The 20,245-nt window shown below is 43.1% G+C and overlaps 2 protein-coding genes across 2 annotated transcripts in view; both read left to right on the top strand.

Annotated features, from left to right (window-relative positions):
- Positions 1-20,245, top strand: part of LOC311496176 (uncharacterized protein) — a gene marked incomplete at its 3' end in the record, with an annotated part of 351,079 nt that overhangs the window by 28,990 nt on the left and 301,844 nt on the right. The window lies entirely within an intron of this gene.
- Positions 13,888-20,245, top strand: part of cspg4 (chondroitin sulfate proteoglycan 4) — a 66,261-nt gene continuing 59,903 nt past the window's right edge. Inside the window, exon 1 of the mRNA XM_084555162.1 lies at positions 13,888-14,007. Coding sequence (XP_084411288.1) covers positions 13,896-14,007 — 112 coding nt within the window. The 5' untranslated portion in view covers positions 13,888-13,895. The remainder of the gene's footprint in view (positions 14,008-20,245) is intronic.

The following is a 20,245-nucleotide window of genomic DNA, read 5'->3' as shown; positions in this document are numbered from 1 at the left end:
TATACTTTAATACTTCTCAATTATTTTGTCACATTTTTTTATTTCATATCTGATGTTCTTGGCATTGATAGTGTGATCATTATAATCATCCTACTGTATACATACTGTATATTCAACAGTAAAATGTTTCTTCTGATATATCTCCTTATGTACTGACACCTTGCCTCTTCCTCTTCACCCTACTATCTTCTCTGGCTCCAGGATTTGTTTCCATTTTATTGCATTTGGCTCACTCTTGCTTTATGGTTCGACCTAGTGGCACTCAGCTGAGAACGCTGAGTGAGTAATAAAGTGCCGGTGAAGAGCAAGGTGGAGGCAACATATGCATCTTTCCGAGAGCAATGTAGCTGCTGAAAAGCTGCTGTCGGTATCTACATATGCTGAATATATGGACAAAGATACGTTAACGTGCAGGGGTGTCAGTATGTGGGCGGGAATCTTTGCAATAACCTCTGCGTTCTGCACCTGCTTACTTTAAGTGTTTTACACTTGATTAAAAAACGTTTTTGAAAAGCTTACATATCTATGAAGACATCATGCATCACATGTCAATATTGTACAGTCATGGAACAGATATGCTGTTTATGTAATAATAAAGGCTTTCACATTCAAGTTCACTCTTTCAGTCTGAGATACAAGAGCAGACAACATGAGGAAAAAAATAAATAAATAAATAAAAATGGAAAAAAATGATAAGGGGCAAAATGTGTCAATGCAAAGCATCTACAGTTGAAGCAGTGCAGAGCTTTGCTGCAGTATTTTCTTTTGGCAGCGTGTGAGGCCTTATTATTGCAACAGAAGCCAGGAATCCTTAATCCACAGGGGTGTCAGTGGGAAGGAAAAGCTTCTTGAACAATCCCCGTTCTGGGAGCCTGTGGTGAAATCCAGCGATCAGTCAACCCTGAGCCCCTGAGCCTCCTGAGGGCTTGGGACTCAGGCCAGTGTTTTACAATGGCACCGGCGCACCGAGGAGAAAGAGAGGAAGAGACAGGGAGTGAGAGGGAGAGACAGAGGCAGGGAAAGAAAAGAGACAGGGATGCAGCGATTGAGAGAGAGAAAGAGAGAGAGAGAGAGAGAGAGAGAGAGAGAGACGACAGCCAAGGTCTGCTGGGAAAAAACACCATAACTCCCAAACACATAAAAAATAGGCTCAGCATCGTTGTATTCATAGAGCTGAGTTACAGGGCTGGCGGGACACAGGAGTGGGTGTTGATTTGAAGCCTACACACATATACACATCTCCACAGAGCGTGTCTGTATTGCGCCAATGCATTTGTATCCGGATAGAGGTCTGCACACAGGGGACCGTTTTTTTTTTCTTTCCTTCCTTTTTTCGTCGATATCACTCAAGTCATCAGGGTCCGACGGGAGGCCGCAGGAGGCCATCTTGTTCATTTTAAAACAGTGATTTAGAAGGCATTCATGCGGCCCCATGCATAATCTTGCCATGGCACTTACCAGAACCTCCTCCATCACTTGTGGTGCTGAAATGTGAATGGACTGCCGCATGGTTTCGCCCAGCTCACAAAACAAGAAATGCAGCTCTTTGAGAAATGGAGAATCTTTAGCGGACCGATCGTCGGCTAGGAAATGTAATCCACTGTTAAATGTCAGTGTAATGATGAGATGCTGTGTTTTTATTAATGAAAGAAGTGGATTTTAAGGATGGAACCAGCCGCAAAAAATGAGAAATTAACATCAGATAAAAATATTTAATTTTACTCCAGCTGCATGCTGTTTTATACGCAACAGTCTTACAATCCACGTGAGACAAGACCATTTCCTTTGAGTCATTCAGTTGTGATTTAATGATGACAACCTTTGACCGCAACCAACTAATGAAATTACGTTCCCATGCGTGAATTCATTTTTCAAGCATCAAGCGCTAACTTGTTCCCAGGGACCCAGAGACTGACCCTGCGTTTCTGACCATCTCAGCTCACCGGAAACGACTATTTATTCACCGCAGTGTTTATTTACACGGTCGATTCGTTCCGTGAACCTTTCGGCGTTCGCTCCATAAATACGAGAAGTATCTACTCTGTGAATCGGAAGCGCTAAACATGAGGACTTTCCCATGGATGTGAACCCGGTGAGTCATGCAGCCGTCGGACTATCTCACAGGAAAATCCCGTGCCCCGTGCAACAATCTGTTCATTACAGTGACTGTAATTACGCCGTGGAGTGCGTGCAGGCACACACAGAGAGGCCTGATGGCTGGTCATCAAAGCTCATTTGAACCTCCACCAGAGGGCAGTGCTAAGTGCTCTCTTGACCTCAGAGCTTGGCTTGACTCCCCGGTGGTGCAGCGGCTGCATCTCATCCCACTTACCGCTGCATCTCAGTGCTGTGCTCATCTGCACTCAGTACACACACACTCACGAAAAACCTAAGTACAAGACAAACCACTAATTGCTGCAGTTGCTAATGGGATTCTTTTGGATTCCTGTGACACGCTGTCAAGTAGTAGTAATTTAGTAGGAATTGTGTAGCTTTAACTTTCACACTTTGGGATTAAACTTTTCTTGCCTTGACTCTACATATAAAGCATCATTCCTTTAAAAAAAAAACACAGAGGGTAGGCGATTTGGATCTCTGCCAGCGCTTTAAAAAAAAAAAGAATACAAGGACAAAAGATGCCTGGAAATCACTGAGAGAGCTGAAATTGAGCTTTTTTAACAATCGCCTCGTCGCAGTGTGCTACGCTTTGTATCTGAGTGTGTCTTTTGTGTCTGAACAAGCCTGCCGCAAAAAAAAACAAAAAAAAACACAAAAAGCAGTCAAACATTTTTTTTTAGGCTCCCAGCAGGTACCTCTTTTAAAACGCTTATAAAAAATGAATGATACGCCAGTCTCCGCATAGCATCCTCAACCTACGTTAAAGAATAGAAGGTAATACAGGCGTTTAAGTCTTCAGTGTTCACCATGGAGCTCATTTGCGCTCTTGAATGAAGCCTGAATACTTAAAGACATACTGTATACCCTCAGCCTCCAGCCTCAACAACACATTTGTCTGTGAAGGTTCTCAGTCAGCCAGGTCATGGTTTATCCAAAAAACAAGCTGAAACAAAGGCATCGCCACGCATCCCAGCAGCTTCTAGTTCGAAAAGGCTTTTGTTGTATGGATTTGTGGGTAGTTTCTTTTTATAAAACCTGCATGTTAATTATCAGTATTCACTTATAGCCAAGGCTGTGCACTGACCTTTGCCGTGACAAGTATTTCTCCACCCACTGCCTTGCATTTATTCATACTGTACTATCACATCACATTGTTTGATATAAATGTGTGTTCCCAATTCAGGGACTAATAAAGCGCCCATGTGAAGTGAGAATGACGTCCTGGTCTGTGTGTGTAAAGTGATAGTCGTGCAGTATGTTTTGCCTGGATAAATGACAACACAGAGGAGACTTGGCAGCGCCTCGGAAAATGTGTGCAGTTACACTCCGAAAGACATACTTGAGAAAGCAATAATGTGTTCATCACATTGTGAGGATTCCAAGATGATAAATATACGTATGTGGAAAGGTCAAACAAACTTTTCTTGTTATTAGCAGCTTGTTCACAACTAAATCCCGACAAAGCCTTTTTTGCTTCAAATGCTAACCTTCATTTTTTTCTTTTTTATACCCTATCTGATGTGGAAAGTCTACTCTTTATGATCATCGATCACTGAAGCTGACTTCTTCATCACAAAAATTTGCCTCAATTAATCAAATCCAATTACTATGAGAGGAACCTCTTACAAGTCTTGTAAATCAGAAATGGCTTTAAATACACTTCACAATGTGTGAATTCAGTTTTGTAGAAACAGAAGTTCCAAGCAGAGCCTGCAGCCCCTCTCCTGTTTCAGCAATGTGCCGCAGTATATTACTTATTGATTTCAGGAGCGAAATCAAAGGATGTTTTCCTTCACTTCAAATGAAAAAAAAAAAAAAAAGCCTTACAGCCTGACGCGCCTGGCCTGTTCTTTTCTGAGTGTTTCAGTCACTGCCTGCCTGAATGTCTCCCCACAGAAAAGCTGCACCTTCACGTGTTCCCTCACATTTGCCGCCTTAAAGCGCCGTGATCTTCAGAGTCCCCCTCTGTTCACAGCAGGGGGACTCAGCATTTCAGAAACAATGTTTGCCGCCCTCCCATCCTTCCTGCCATTTAGCAAGTTCATTTGCGAGCAGCTGAACAACTGACATTCCTCTCTATCAAGTGAAACGGTGCGTGAAATTCTGAATTTAGCTCTGTGTACTGCTGACGCTGGCACACAATTGATTGTTAGAAAGATTTCTTTCCCACTCTGTCACACTGATGATCTGTTGGCTTTGATGGAGGGAAAATCCAGTTTTAGACGATCAGCTGCTGTGTTACGCCTCGCAGTACTGAGCGAGAAATATTATGGGAGAAGATGTTTAATTCTAACAAATATACTAGGTTGAACTGAAAAGGTAATGACAATTAATGAGGCTGATCAGCTATTCTTTTCAAGTCTGCTTCATTATTATTACACCCTTTCACTCACATAATTTAGTTTAATTTATTTATAATGTGTGCTATATCCCCAGAAGCATCATTTATTACCTGAGGATCCCCAACTATCTACTGACAATACACCCCAGAGTAATGCATTAAGGATGGAGACCCAAAGTCACAAAGCTGTCAGGGAAGAGATAAACAGACCGCATGGAGTGAGGGAGGGTTTAGCCAGGGATGCTAATAGAGATTAAAACCCCTGAAATGAAGTTTACATCAAGTGCCAAAGCACATTTTTAGGCTGCAGCCCCTTATTATCGACTTAAATTGCTTTAAAAGTCGTGCCGTGATGTAATTGACAACCCTAATCCTCTCCTCTGCTCCTGCAAACATATCCATACGAGTGATTACTAAAGTTGAAAGGAAACGAAGGTGACACAAAAACTGTCATAGGATTTAGCATCGCTAATAAACGCGGGGGAGACGCGGCGCTACATGTGCACGCTCCGCAAATGAGTCAGCCATTTTCCAGTGGTCTCACGCGTTAGCTGAGGTGAGAAAAGCAAATTAAGTTGACACTGCCGATGGATTGTCAAGAAAAGGAGAGTAATAGGCTTACGGTGAGAAGAAAGTAACTCTGACAACTACCGTCTGCTAATGTCGCAGCACAAAATAGAAGCCTGAAAAATTGTATTTGCCATGCTTTTTTTTTTTTTATTATCGCTAAATGTTAGCTGGTGGTCACTGGGAATCCTTTCAAAGTTGAATGCACGTCCTGTGAGCAAACTGACTTTATCAGCGGCTGTCAGTCAGGGTGGAAAATCAGTGTGGGCGCAGACTGTGCAGGATCATTTATTGATTAAAAAGCCCTTCTGTAATTCTTAGAGCTTTATTTTCCCTGCACGACACAAGCATCAGGCTCCAGCCTCAAATAGTGAGTTTAATCAGAAACCTTTAAGGGCTTTGGTTCAATCAACACCTTTCTAACAGCATGAGGTGCGTTAATCACACTGCAACACCTCTGCCTTTGAGGGTTAGGCAGACATGGATTCGCACAGCTTAAAATAGATTATATCTAAATTGATATTCCCCCAGAATTGATCAAAATAAGACTGTTGACATCTCACAGTGCAGGACATATTTGGCAATTTGGCAGCGAGCCCGCGTACATTATGCAGACCCCGGAATCCTAATCTTATCTTAACACTGTATGTGACAAATTCCTCTCTAAGCTCCAGAACCTGCACTCAAAATTCATGAAGTCGTTGTAAGACATCAGTCATAAGTAGAGGGAGTAGAAAGTTATTTTGTAAATAAAAATTCAGATTCTAAGATTACTAGTCATTTTAAAGTAATTTATAAAGTATTTTTAGTCCATCTGAAGATAAAAATGACTCAAACAGTACATGAACACATGCCGGTGTACTGTATAATATGATGATCAACTATAATTTTAATTGTAATACCAGACAATTCTTCACCTTGTAGTACCACAAGTTCCCTGTTTCATGTGAATGTTCTACAGATTACATTTAAAGGGGAACTAATGTTTTTTACAACCTGGACCTTATTTCTAGCATAAAATACGATCGTTTACTCACCCATATAACTTTTGTGTAATGTGTAGTCCTTCCGTAGATATTTAGATCAGCATATATCCATATAGTGGGAGTGACTGGGGCACCGAAACGCAGCCTCTTAATAACGCATTATCTGCCGCGAAACTCGTTCATTTCACCAATATTCCTACTGCTATGGTTTGTCCACAGAGAATTGGAAAAATATTCAGCCATGTTGCAAAAAACTAGCAGTAGCAAATTACAGGTAAACAAGCCGACCGTCACGGGTGCGCGCGGCACTCAGAGATGACATCATCCAGGTCAGAAGACATTAAGATGATAACAGGTAACTCTGGACTCAACAGGGAATAGCACTAGTGTACGATAACAAAATATTGGTGAAATGAACGCCCTAGGATAGACTGGCTACCTGTGCAGGGTGTACCCCACCTCTCGACCGATGACAGCTGGGATAGGCTCCAGCCCCCCCGCGACCCTTCACAGGAACAAGCGGTCACAGAAGATGAATGAATGAATGGTGAAATGAACGAGTTTCACGGCAGATAATGCATTATTTAGAGACAGCGTTTCGGTGCCCCAGTCACTCCCACTATACGGATATACGCTGATCTAAATATATCCAGAAGGACTACAAATTACACAAAAATGATATGGGCAAGTAAACGATCGTATTTTATGGCAGAAATAAGGTCCATGTTTAAAAAAAAAAAACAGTAGTTCCCCTTTAAGTCTAAAATTTGCTTCTTGGTGGGGTATAGAATAAATATACTTTACTAATTTAGGACAAAGTTGGAATCATTAAAACGATAAAGCAGCAATAGGATATAAATTTTAATATACACCAATCAGAATTGATCGAAGTGAATAGCACTGATCTAGTTAAAAGATGCGGAATATATTAGACGGTAAGTGAACAGTCAGTTGTTGAAGTTGATGTGTTGGAAGCTGGAAGAAATGGTCAAGTATGAGATCTGAACAACTGTAAAAAGGTCTAATTGTGCTGCATAGATGACTGGGACTCCAAAACAGCAGGTTACATGCATTATTCAACGGATGTAGAGGTTAGTACGCAGCAAAAGTGTTCCAAGGAGAGGCAACCGGTGAACCTGCAACAGGGTCATGGCCGCCTGAGACTCAGCAATGTACTGCACGTGGGGAGTGACGTTCGTGTAGTCCGATCCCACAGAAGAGCTGCTTGAGCACAAACTGCTGACTCTGATAGAAAGGTGTCAGAGGCACAGTGCAGACAGGTCACGGTGTTACTGATGACACCTTCCAAAACCGCCTATAATGGGCAAGTGAGAGTCAGAACTGATCCACAGGGCAAAGGAAGAAGGTGACCTGGTCTAATGAATTACATTTTCTTTTACCTCAAGCTGACGGCTGGGGGTGCGTCGTTTACCTGCAGGTTTGAGAAGGAGGCAAGCTGGCAGAGGCAGTACGACGCTTTGGGCAATGAACTGCTGGGAAATGTGGATTTGGACTTAATGTGAATGTCACTTTGACATAAACTGATCAGCTACAACATTAAAACCACCTTCCTAATATTGTGTAGGTCTCCCCTGTGCCTCCAAAACAGTTGTGACTCATCAGTTGATCAGTTTGGGATCTAGTGAATTTGGAGGCCAGGTTAACACCTTGTGCTGTTCTTCATGTTTTTTTTAGTTGTTCCTATAGCATTTTAGTGTGTATGCCTGTGTCAGGCTGCATCCTGCTGGGGATGGCTGCTGCCATCAAGGAGTGTCATTGCTATGGGGTGGGGGTAGGGGTGTCTGGTCTGGTCTAGGTGGGTGGTACACGTCTAAGTAACATCCACATGAATACCAGGTCCAAAAGTTTCCCAGCAGAACATTGTATTGTCACAAGATGGTCAATGTTATTTACTTCTCCAGTCATAATGTTATGCCTGATCGGGTATACCACCCACCCAAACATTGATGAAGACCATGCTCACTCCCTCATGGTATTCTCTCATGGCAGTGGCCTCTTTCAGCAGCATAGTGAATCCCTCACAATGGTTCAGGAATAGTTTGAACGTGACAAAAAGTTCAAGGTGTTGACTTGGCCTCCAAAATTCCCCCAGTCTGTGTCCGATGGTGGGATCCATCAGGTCCATGGAGGCCCCCACCTCACAACTTCCAGGACTATCGGAATCTGCTGCCTGACACCTCAAGACGGCTTCACAGGTCTTCTGGGGTCCAGGGGTCAGAGCTGTTTTCATGACGCAAGTGGACCTACACAGTATTAGCCAGGTGGTTTTAATGTTATAGCTGGTAGTTGTATATTTAAGGTGACCTGCCAGCGTGCTGCTTTCTCTCACAGCCTTTTATCAAAGCGCTTACCTGTGCTGTTAACTGACAGAGGCTGCAACCTGAAAGCTTTTCCACTCAGAAAATCATGTCCAGGCTTGAGGCTCCCATTCCCACTGAGATCAGTGATGTTAAGCAGGTAGTTTCAGCTTATTCTCACTTTAAGTAGCTGCATGAAGTAAATGACTCAGTAGTCACTTTCGATTATTTTTCCATACTCTATGAATGGTCCTCAAATCACCACAGAACAGAGACAAATGAGAGGACAAGTGAACATTAGTCAAACAATTGAGGTAATGAAAAGTGAGCTATCATACAACACTAAGAGACAAAAAGTGAGTGGGTTCAAATTAGCTGTAAAGGCTCGGAGAGTGGATATCTTAGACAAAATTAAGACTCCCCAATTATAAAGCTGTTCTGTTTTTCCACACCAGGGTTCTTGCTGCTGAATGCTCTGTAAAAGCTCTTTGTTCAGAGTCCACTTGATTATTACAGTGTGTTTTAGGAGCAGTAAATCATGATGATCAAAACAGACCGCTGCGATTATCTGGCGTTTAGCTCAAGTTTCTGTGCTGACTGTGGAAAAAAGAAAGGTTTTGAATATCCTTCTGCGGTTTAATCAGGTTTGCGAGCGTAGTGGTGGTCTGGCCAGACTGCGGCAGCAACGCACGAGGGTGACATCTGAGGCTGCATGGTGAAAGTTGAGCTTGTCCGCTTGCTCCAAGATGACTTGATAGGTGATACTTCAGCAGAATGTCCCCAGTTGTTGCTAAGTGTAAAGATAACTTTGACTCTGAAAGAAACCAGATCTGAGAAAAATGTCTGAACCGACTCCAAACTCAGGAAAGATACAACAGTAACAGTGCTATAGTGAGGTAGTTGAGTCAGATGCATTTAATTGTTGCAGAAGTGAACAAACATTTTTGTTTAGAGGGTAAATTAACATTTCAGATCGTAATGACTGTGACACATACTCCAAACAACAATGTAAGGGTTGGAGACAAATCTCATTCATTATGAAAACACACTCTGATCTGATATAATATGAGGTTTCATCTGTCTGGCTTAGTTCAAAAGTTCCGCAGTCTCTTTCTTGGACAGTGATTCCTTGCTGACGTGGAAGGAGGAGGCAACGGAGGAGGTTCTTACGGCTGAAGAGTTGTGTCCGCTTTAGGTGAAATTTAGAGGCATTTTGTAGGAGATGACTGTAGACAGACAAGCCATTTGTGATGGCATGTTTATGTGTGACTTTACGCCGTAAGCTAAATTAAACAGCTGAGTTTTATAAAAACTCCAAATTGTACTCCCAGTACAGTTCATCAATTTGGAAATTGGCTACATTTTAACAAGGAGCCAGCCTCAAGTGGTTATTTGAGGAACTGCAGCTTTTGGCACTTCTGCGCTAATTTCTGACATTTAGGCCACGTGATTATACCTAGTCTTTTAGACCGGATTTAAGCTAGGAAATTATCACTTCACGGACGATATAAACAGTGAAAACTATTACAGATGCAAGTTTTGTATTTATTTTTCTGGTGATGTTCACATTTGGTGACATTTCTTGGTGCACTTGTACATCAATGGAATAATGTGAAACATACTGTCGGTGTGCATGTGCATGAGGAAACATTTATTCTTCTGGTGGACAGAAACGTGACTCTAAATGAATACTAATGACTGCTTTTAAATTAGGCTCCATATGTTTTTTTTTCTCGTTTTTTCTTCTTCTTTTTTCTTTTTTTTTTACTGTAATGTTAGTGTGGGTCTTTATTTTAGTCTCCACCACCGTAAGGATTCCCATGCACAACATGTAATTAGAGTGACATAACTTCCACCATAAAATATCGCACTGCAGCCATAAAAACAGACACAAAGATTCACTGATGAAGACAAAAGATTAATAATGGGTTAGCAGATGTTTTATGTGGTGGGAAATACATTCAGTGTGTTTTTTAGGCCTTAAGGGTACATATAACGTATTTTGGAGAGCATAGTTGGATGTAAACAAAACCTTGTTGTTTACGAGCCTCCACGGGACACCTTTAATCAAAGCACGTCCGTGCGTTGTTAAGCCAAATAAATGTCACGAATAGCCCCGGCTCACTTTGATAACCATGGATTCGCACACACTTGCATCATCTGGCGTGCTTATGCTAAAGGGGCCAGCGGTGTTTTGCGGATTACATAAGCCTGCCCGCGCTCTCACATACTGCAGGAGCCCACTCATATCAGTGGGTGACATCCCTCCAGGAAAAGTTACGCGTCCCTGGGGAGGTGAGAGCATGTCATCGGCCCAAACGGCTGGCTGAGGCTCAGGGGGTGCATTTTAATTGTAGCTCACGTCATGCTGAAATAATCAGGGGGGGCTACGGTGTCAGGAACGGTTGCCAGCAATAAATGGTGTCATGTTACAGGTGGCATGTGTTATTTTACAGGTCTTCTTACAGCCACAGTCGCTCATGCTCCTTCTGCAGTGTCAAGAGTTGCGAGGTCTGCTTCCTCCAGTGATTTTTATTTTGCAGCGAATTAATGCCACCTGAGTGGAGAGCTTTTATTTGCCATTGGAGGTGCTGGTCGACCAGTGAAAAGACATTTTCAGGCTTATGTTGGATGAGGAGCTCGTTCTTTTCAGTAAAGACACAAGAAATACACGTGAAGGCTAAAGGTTCTTTGGCAATTCCCACATCATTCCATCAATCCACAGTTCCCCCTGTATGTCATTTTGAGTGGTTTATTATTTTTCTATGCCAGCTAAATTGAAGATAATTTCTGTGGCATTGTTTATTTAACTGAAAAGAAAAAGAGGTGTAATTGGACTGCATCAGTTTCAATCAACAGTGAATTAGTGTTGTAAAGTTATTCCACACCTGAGAGGAAGTGTTAAGAAAATTCTAATTGTGTTCTCATCTCAGCTGTCAGAAAGAACGAGGAATAATTTGCCAAACTAGCTGACTGTGAGACGGGTGAAATTGAACGTTCAGGCTTCGAGAGTGAACTCAAGGTTTAATCTCAGCTTCCGACCAGAACATACTAATCCGCGGGAGGAGCGAGTGCATAACCAAAAATGAAAGCGGAAAGCCAAGTGGAGAACAATCAGCGACCGCACTCGCCAAGAATAAAAAGCTCGAGATAAGTTGAGCTGTAAAACTTTTCCATTGTCTCTGCCCTATCAATAGAGAGGCGAGAGTGAATGCAAATCCAGCACAACCCACCTCTATTCCACGCCAAAGTGTGAGCTTAATTAGCTCTGGGAGCAGGTTTGTTGAACAAAAACATAAAGAACGAGACATTGATCAAGGGAAAGGCTAGGAAGATAAAGCGCCAAGAGAACTGGGCAACCTGATTTGTCTTTAATTAAAAGTAAAAGGTTTATCCTTGCAGACGGCCGCTGGTGGTCTCCAAAGGCCACTCCAATTACAGAGTGAGACAAAAGGAGGGAGTCCGACAATTCCAGGAGAGGCTGCGATATGCTAAGACAGAGGTAGAGAGGTTGTCTTGTTGTGGCAGTGTTTGATGTGTGGGCTGGTACAGAAAGCACCTAAACTTGACTCTCTTCTGCAGCCAGCCTAAAGTGGCCATTTGAGAAACAGCCGTTTCCAGTAGAGTTTGTGTACACACAAACTGGATACCCAACTCAACACGGCACAACACTTTAATGTTTATGTATATATATAAGTTATATATGTATATATGTGTATACATTGGACCAGGGGCGGAGTGGGGCACTAAAATCCACCGGGAAAATTCTGACCGCACCGCCCCCCCTTTAATATAATACTAAATAATATATATATGGGAGTATTTGGCCGCTATTCGCGGAGAATTTAGTAACGTCAATGATTCTGATAAGCTCAGGCCGGTCGCGTTCGCCTCGCGGCCGCTCCATTTGTGATCCGCTGCGTAAATCCTTCGGCTGGCCGACCGGGAAAAGTCCCGGTCGTCCCGATTGCCACTCCGCCCCTGCATTGGACTTTGAGCAGCTGTGGAACCCGGTGTTTTCCCCCTTCTATAAAATCTTTAAACTCCCACTCCAATTAAGTCCAGCCAAACTCTCCGTGAGTGTCTCATTGGCAGCTATCCTTTTATTCAGAGCTAAGACCATTGACTGTACGTAAAGATGTCAACCTTGACAACCTTGAAGCTCAATGTAGCCAACACCGGTTGTAGCCATTTTCGCATCATCTAACTTCCTTCAGTTTACAGATAGTTAAAAGAAGTGGAGCGTGAGTGGGACTGAGGCGGGAGGTTGAAATCTTGGATGTGTTATTTGTGCATAACATTAAGCAACATTTTGTACATTTGTAAAAGCCTTAATACAGTTGTCAGTGAGTACAGTTTCCTTCAACTTCAAAAGGCAGAAACTGGCAGGAAGGAAAACTCTGACAGGAAGAGATTTTGTAGACCCAAAGCCACAACAAAATCAGAAGACAAGTTTCCGAGAGTCAACACCCTGCGTGATAGATGGCTCACAGGACAACAGTTTCAAGCCCAGCTTAATAGCTGCCGTAGTAAGTAAGTCTCAGCTGTGAGACTTTGAGAGAAGACTTGGAGTTGCGGATTTGGCAGGTCGAGTTGCAACAAGAAAGCCATCGCTAAGACGTCAGGATAAGAAAAAGAGGCTTGCACGGGCCATGAAACACTGCGAATGGACTGCTGAAGACTGGAAGAAGGTGTTATGGACTCATGAATCAAAATATAAAATATTCAGCTCATGACGCAGGATCTTTGTACGCCGCTGAGTAAGCGAAATGATGGTTCCTCAGCGTGTGACATCCACTGTCAAACATGAAGCAGGAAGCGTCTGGTCTGGGGCTGTTTCTGCCGGAGCCAGGGTTGGTGACTTGTACAGAATGACAGACACCCCCTAACCAAAACAGCTACCATGGCATTCTGGAGCGCCGTGCACCCTCTGGTATGCGCCCAGTTGGGCAGGGGTTCGGATAATGACCCAGAACATAAGTCCAAGCTGTGCCAGAACTATCGTAGGAAAAAAACAGAACAAGGCAGCGAGCTTGAAAACGTGGAGCAGCCTACAAGTGGAACACATTTATGGAAACTATCAGCTGATATATCTGCCAAAGGTGGATTCATTGAGGAGTCAAAAGTTCAGAATACATTCTGGTTTATGAAGTGATTCCATGTTTTCTCTTTTACTTCAATTGTTTATTTGTTCTGTGCTTCTGTTTCAGAGTACAATGAGACATTAAACTCCATAAATTTCAGTAGAAAACTGAAATATTGGGGTGTTCTAAAACTTTTGAGTGTGTGAGTGTGTTCATTTTTTTCCACATTAGTGTCTGTTAACAGATGTTTTACTTGTGAATGTGTAAGGTCTGGATCAGCAGGGAGAGACACGGGATATGATTTTCCAGTTTATGAAGACGTGTGTGTGTGAGTGCTGGAGAAGGGGGAGTGGGGGGGTTGAAAGAGGGCGTCCCTTCAGTGGTCCCTCCCCAGCCCTGCCCCTTCACATAGAGGAGTATCCTGTAGCAGGTCCCAAAACTGGAAACTCATTCAGTCCCTTCTGAATGGACTGTCTTTAACATGAGAGTGGAGGACTTAACTTTCAGCAACGTAAACATGAGAGCCCTGCATTCGCTCTTCGTCGGTGCCTTCCTGACCCTGCTGCTTTGCCTCCCCAGCCCCAGTTCTGGAGGTAAGTGCCACTGCAAATCACTCTGTCAGTGTCCTTCTCCCTTTCTGTCAGAGTTACATGGGAGGAGATCAGATCACTGTCCCTGTCTGAGGCTTCCCCTTTGCATAAATCAAAGTGTGGCAGTCTGATTTAGTTATTGCCTCCAACTTCTACTTTAACTTGATCCTGCACCCATTCTGCACTGGGCAAAAAGTTTATAGAGAACTCCAAATCACATCTTCCTTTCTATTTTTTCACTCTCACAGTACACGTGTCATTCATTGTAGTGAATCCTTCCTTTTCTTGGATGAAGCTAAATACATTGGGGATAATGCCATGGTATGACCCTGGATCCTGTTTGAGGCGTCTGTCGGTCTCTCATCTGATGTATTTTTTTCTTCCTTCGGCTTTCAGCCTGTGCCCAGGCGAATGTGTAACTGCATTTACCTTGACAATGTTTGCACTGAGAGTGTGTTGCCAAAAGGCAGGAGGTGAAGCCGAAGCCCTCTGAGCTGAGGTCCCTCTGCCGGCAGCAATGAATGGCTCTTTGAGAAGGAAGTGCACAGAGGCAGGCAGAGCTGCTCCTTATCCACCCAGAGAGGGGAGATGAAAGTAAAAGTGTGAGAGAGGTTGTGTGCATTGGGAGCAGGATGCTGGAAGGCCTATACAATGGTCCCATAGAGTATGAGTAGCGAGCGACAGATATACTGTTTTCAATATGATATGATGCAGAAGTTGTTCATCTCAGTCTTGTTGGGTGCAAGTACAGTTTGTGTGGGATGTGCAATATGTGGATATTAAATGGAAACAGTATCTTCAAGCTGCTTACCCAACTCAACACAACATTTTATTGTACATATGGCAAGTTGGCAAATTCAGCCTTGGACTTAGAGCAGCTGTGGAACCCATTGTTTCCCCCCCACTGCAAGATTTTCAAACTCTCACTGCAAATTCCACTCCAATTAGGTCCGGGCAAACCTGTCCACGAGAGTCTCATTGGCAGCCGCAGTGAAAAAGTGCCTCTTGATCTGAACGGAGGAGTATCGCTTTGCTGCGGTGGCACAGAATCAAAGCTCAGCCAGGGAGCTGGATTCACTTCTTCTGCACTGTGATCTGTTCACCGCGAGCATGAAAAGAGTCATCTGCCCTTCTGTTTGCTCATTTATAGATAAACCCCACTGACTGGCGTGACGGTGACACCTCCGCTAAAGAATGATTGTACACTGAGCAAACAGTGACTGCCGTCTCGGAGCGGTCACGCTTGCATTTGCCGGCAATTTGCAGAAACTGCATAACAGTGTGGGGTATCTTTAAGCAGATACACATACAGTAGTTAGAGCCGCAGTTAGCTCTGTCTGCTCAAATGATGCAGTAGATGTAATTTTCCACATATCTAAGACCAAACGCTCCTCTAATCAAAACGATGGCGGAATAAAATTGGAAAACTGAACCAGGGAGCAATTTCTGCTCATCTAATTATCTGATGGCACAATCTGCCCCAGTGTGAACAGTACTCACCCACTGACCCTGGAGAACTAAATGCTAATGTTGACCAGATGTACCAAGTCACTGATTAGATTTTGGCCCCCCTCTGCTCTGCAAAAATTCCTGCCACAAGCTGTTGAGGGAGTCTTCCACAGACTACCTAGAAGACATGCAGAGAGTTTTATTTCTTTCCAGTGTTTACATCTCCAAATGTCCCAGGCCACGCGCCACATGATATCCACATGCCGGGCGTTCCACAAGTCATTCGCACCTTTATTTAAGGAATCACCTACTCTAAGCTGCACAAACCTAACATTTATGTCAGTAGTGCAGCTTTTCTCTTTCCCATGTAGTCACAGAGGTAATTCATAGAGCCACAGGGATGATTATTTTTGCAATGAACATCAACAAATCAATCCCATAGCTTTTTCTGCATCTGTAAATTAATGTAAGAAAGCTGTGATATGAGGTGAAGTGTGGCATTCAGGCTCAAAGATCTGTATGTTTAACCTTCTGGTGATATCATGGGCCCAGATTTAACAATGCACCTGTAAAAATAAATAATATTGGTTTTCACCTATCAAGGCTTATTAAATATTCTTTAACAGTTTAGAACCTGTCAGTCAACGATTACTATTTCACCGTAGAATTTCAAAGTGACATCATTTCTAACTTTGGTATTGAAACAGAAACCCAGCATGGCTCTGTGAGAGCTGGGTTGAAGAATGGGTTGCGCATTTTATCGAAGCTGCATCAGAAATTGGACATGACACGTTCCTGTTCCCAGCCTTTGAAATACCCCGCGGCTCTCCGGGGTGTGTCAGGGCCGCCCTTCAACCACCGCTTTACCAAAGTTTGGAAAAACTGGCAGGGTGGTGGTTTCACTTCCAAACTGTAAACTGCTCTCCGGCGCGCACGCGTTGCTTGGTTGACATGGCAACGGAGTCTGTTGATAGCCACGCAAAGTTTGGTGTTGTTATGTAAATCTATTTTGAAGCAATGTGTTCCTAAGGAAGCCACGTGTACTGCCCTTCCCTCTGTTGCCCAGTTTTTCTTGCCCCATTACCAACTCCTCTATTTTCGTTTTTTTTTTCTTCTGACATGTTGGCATTCCTAAAATATACTAACAGACAGCTGAACAAAGGAGGGAAAGAGAGGGATAAGAAACCAAACTCCTACATGACATGAACAAAATACAAGAAACTGACTGAATTAGCGTTGATGGCGTATGCTTGTCTTGAAGTTATCAAATGGTATTTAACAGGACAGACCCTCAACTCCAGACAATAGCTAATGTATTATGCTCACTGTGAGTGCTTTCGGAGGAGTCATGTTTGCATTCTCAATAGCAAAGCTTGACGAAGGGATTTGCATCACAACTCTATGTTTGAGCCTGCCACCTCCCCTTGAGGATGATATCACCACAGCAACAAGAAAAAATAAATACGGGATCTGCCTTGGTCCGCATACAAGGCGTCCATGTGCTCCTCGAGAGCTGGCGGGGCGAACGGTGTGGCTACAAATGTCTGCGCAGAAGATTAATAAGGCCAATATTTGTGCCGGGAAATTGACGAGATTAGCGTTCCTGCTGGTCGCGCCGCTCCCACAGACGCACTTTGTGACCCTCCCCTCACCTTTCAGTTTAAACACAACGCGATGTTAGGACGGAATATGAATGGGGAGTTTGGAGTAAATCCAAACAAGAAAATCAGAGTGTTTATAAGTGCAGAGAAGAATGCTCAGCTCCTCGTCGGCTTTTTCTCTGAGGAAACCCATCCACATGTCACTGAAGCACTCCAGGGATGTTCAACAAGTGAGTGCTCATATTCAGTCTTTCTTTTCAGTCACACTACATGCAGGAAACACAAGATATATTGTGCATTTGCTCTGATGCAGTAACATACAGTAACGCACATCTTGTGACCAAACCGGAAAACAGAGGATAGAGTACGTCTTTAAAAAGCAATCAACGCTGGTGGTTTCTGTGCTGCAGAACAAACCCAAACTTAAGTGCGGTGCATGAGTCATCCTTGTATTTTGGAAGACATTCTGCTCAGTGACAAGCTCGTCCTTTCGGCTTCATGAAAATGAGACCCTTGCATCGTCTCTGGGCTCGGGTGGCAATCAATATTGATAATGTTACTCATATGATAGAACCTCCCTCACTTCTGCCTGCCTGATGTTTCATCCTGCCACTTTCAGAGAGAAAGTTTCAGTGAGTCATGGTTTATTAACAATTTTTTTGGGGGTGAGGTGTGGGGGGTGGGGTCTGGCTGCGGGGCAAACATCATTGCGCGAATCCAGAGTTAGCTCCCTCACCCTGCTCCTTTCCTTTATATAACTTCATCTTGTTACTACAGGTAGAATTTTATATCTGACCCGGAGCCACGGAGTGAGCAGCATGTCAGCCCAGTGATTACGGTGTCGAGCCCATAACGGAGGTTGTGAGAGGTTTTGATTCCTGTAACTCCTGTCAAGATGTCCTTCAGCAAGACACTGGACCGGCTACTGCTCATTCAGAGTTAGCTGCCACAGTCAGATGAGCATGTCAGCCACAAGCAAGGAATGTAAAATGCAGGAGCACTTCAGAAAAGCCAGGCTCACTGACCATTTATCATTTATTTCACTTAAGCACAGCTACAGTTAAAGAATCCTTCCACTTCTTTTTCTCATCTTTCATCTGGATTAGGACGGCACGTGTCGATGTAATTGTTAAGATCAGGCCGCATAGTGAGCCAGTGTCTTTGCCTGATTAACTATTTTGATTTAAGTTCTGGGTCGCTATTAGTCTACCTTCCAAATAAATGAGGCTAAACATGGGGAAAGGCTAGACTACCAACTTGTTAACTGCCCTGGAGCCACAGATTTTCATGAATAGGTCACTTTGGTGGTTTGTTAAAACTGAACACACCTCTGAGGCACCATGTAGTTATTGTATTATTCATTAATGTGGACCGGATTTGTGTAGGGTGGCCCTAGCTAACGTTTGTACTGGGTTTATGTGATACATATTCCTTTTCACGTGTGCTTAAATCATCACGAACTAACTGCTAATAACAACTGCCATGTATGCATTTGAAAAAACTGGGCCCATTAGTTCGTTTTTGCCTTAAGGCCCCCGAGTCGGTTAACTGGGCCTTGCCTACGGCTTCCTTTAAAGTCGGTCTGATCATCTGACTGACCGTGTCTCTTCCTCTGACTTCTTTTGCAATGCAGTGCTGCCTGTTTTACATATGATGAGTACAGAGATGTAATTACTGACAGAAATGACTGTAAATAAATAAAAAAATGTAGCCCATGTGGTTGTAAATCAGAACACTACTTTAAAGCAGGAGGAACGTGTAATAAAGCTATCAGGTTGTCCTTCACAGAGCTGCAGATGTGCCAGCTGAACATCTCTACATTTCTTCTGAATGCATAGCTGGCACTGAGCTCTCAGACTTCAAAAGAAAATATCATTGCTCAGTTTATTCTCATTGTGATGCAAACAGCTGAAAAAAAAGACATGTCCCTTCGCCTTGAGGACTCTATACTCCATTGGCAGATGATCTTTCCCACATTGCTCTCTTTGAGGTTGCTGGCTGTCAATGGCAGGCTGCTTGGATTATATTTTAGGGCTCTGATCTGCTTAGAGCTGGCAGACAGCCCACACACAGACCTCATTTAGCCTACGGTGTATACACACACACACACATAAGGTTCTGTACATAAACACAGGCCCAGATTCAGTCCCTAGGTGGAGGGTCAAAGGCCATCTCATGGTGGCCTACCGTGTTGCTTTAACCCGTTTCACGTCAATCAGATAAGTTGGTGGAAGGGGGTTTTGCAGCAGTTTAGTGACGGACGGTCTACACCCAGATTTCAGGTCAGTAAGTGGCAATTTGGGATTTTAAATTGTTGTGATTACCGTGTTGCCATGCAATTTTAGGCAATTCTAAAGACACACTCTTACTTACAGCAGCAGCAGCAGTCTGGGATTACATCTGCAAGAGTGAAGGAGGAAAAACAGTCAACATTTACTTTTGAGCACGAAACTGTAAAAATAAATAATATATAATACTGAAAATTTTAAAGTTGGACAAAACAACCCAAAGTAGGGAACCAAGACAGGGAACACAGGTTACTGAGAAAAAAAAATTGTTCCAGAAGAAACATTGTGATGTATTTGAAGAGAACAAGTTAATTTCTGCAATAATAAAACTAATTATTCGTCTTTAAATAAATGTATCACTTTCTAAACAACATAAAAAAAAAAAAAAACATCCATGGTTAATGATGGTTTATACGTGTCATCACATATGGTTGATGCTGTAGTCACATGTGGTCCAGTAAAAAGTTTTTCTCTATTACATCCTGTTGCTGTATTTTGCTGTTTACTCGAATTGCTCCAAACAGAGAGGCCACATCTTGAGAGTTCGAGCTTAAGCAGCAAAACTCAAACGTGGCTGCAAAAATAAACCTGATATAGCATGAAAATATTTATGATTGTGCAGAGCAAATGAAGCTGTTTACCACCAAAGAAATATGAAGCTTTTAATCATGAACGTAAAACGAAGTGCCTCTAAGTAACCTGAGAAAATATTTTGCACAACAACTATTTGGCCTTTAAAAAGTCATACGAGTTCTTACCACAGTTGTTCTGTAGTTTCAGACTGTCTCATTTTTTTTTTTTTGTCTGTTCGTGATGAGATCAAGACACTGTGGGGGCCACACCATCTGCTGCAGGACTAGTTCTTGTTTATGGACCGACCAATATCTCTTCGTCTCATTTTGC

This window comes from Chelon labrosus (assembly GCF_963514085.1).
Source record: "Chelon labrosus genome assembly, chromosome: 11".
Classification (NCBI taxonomy): Eukaryota; Metazoa; Chordata; class Actinopteri; order Mugiliformes; family Mugilidae; genus Chelon; species Chelon labrosus.
Note: the sequence above shows the minus strand (reverse complement) of the source record. Positions and strands in the feature narration are given on the sequence as shown.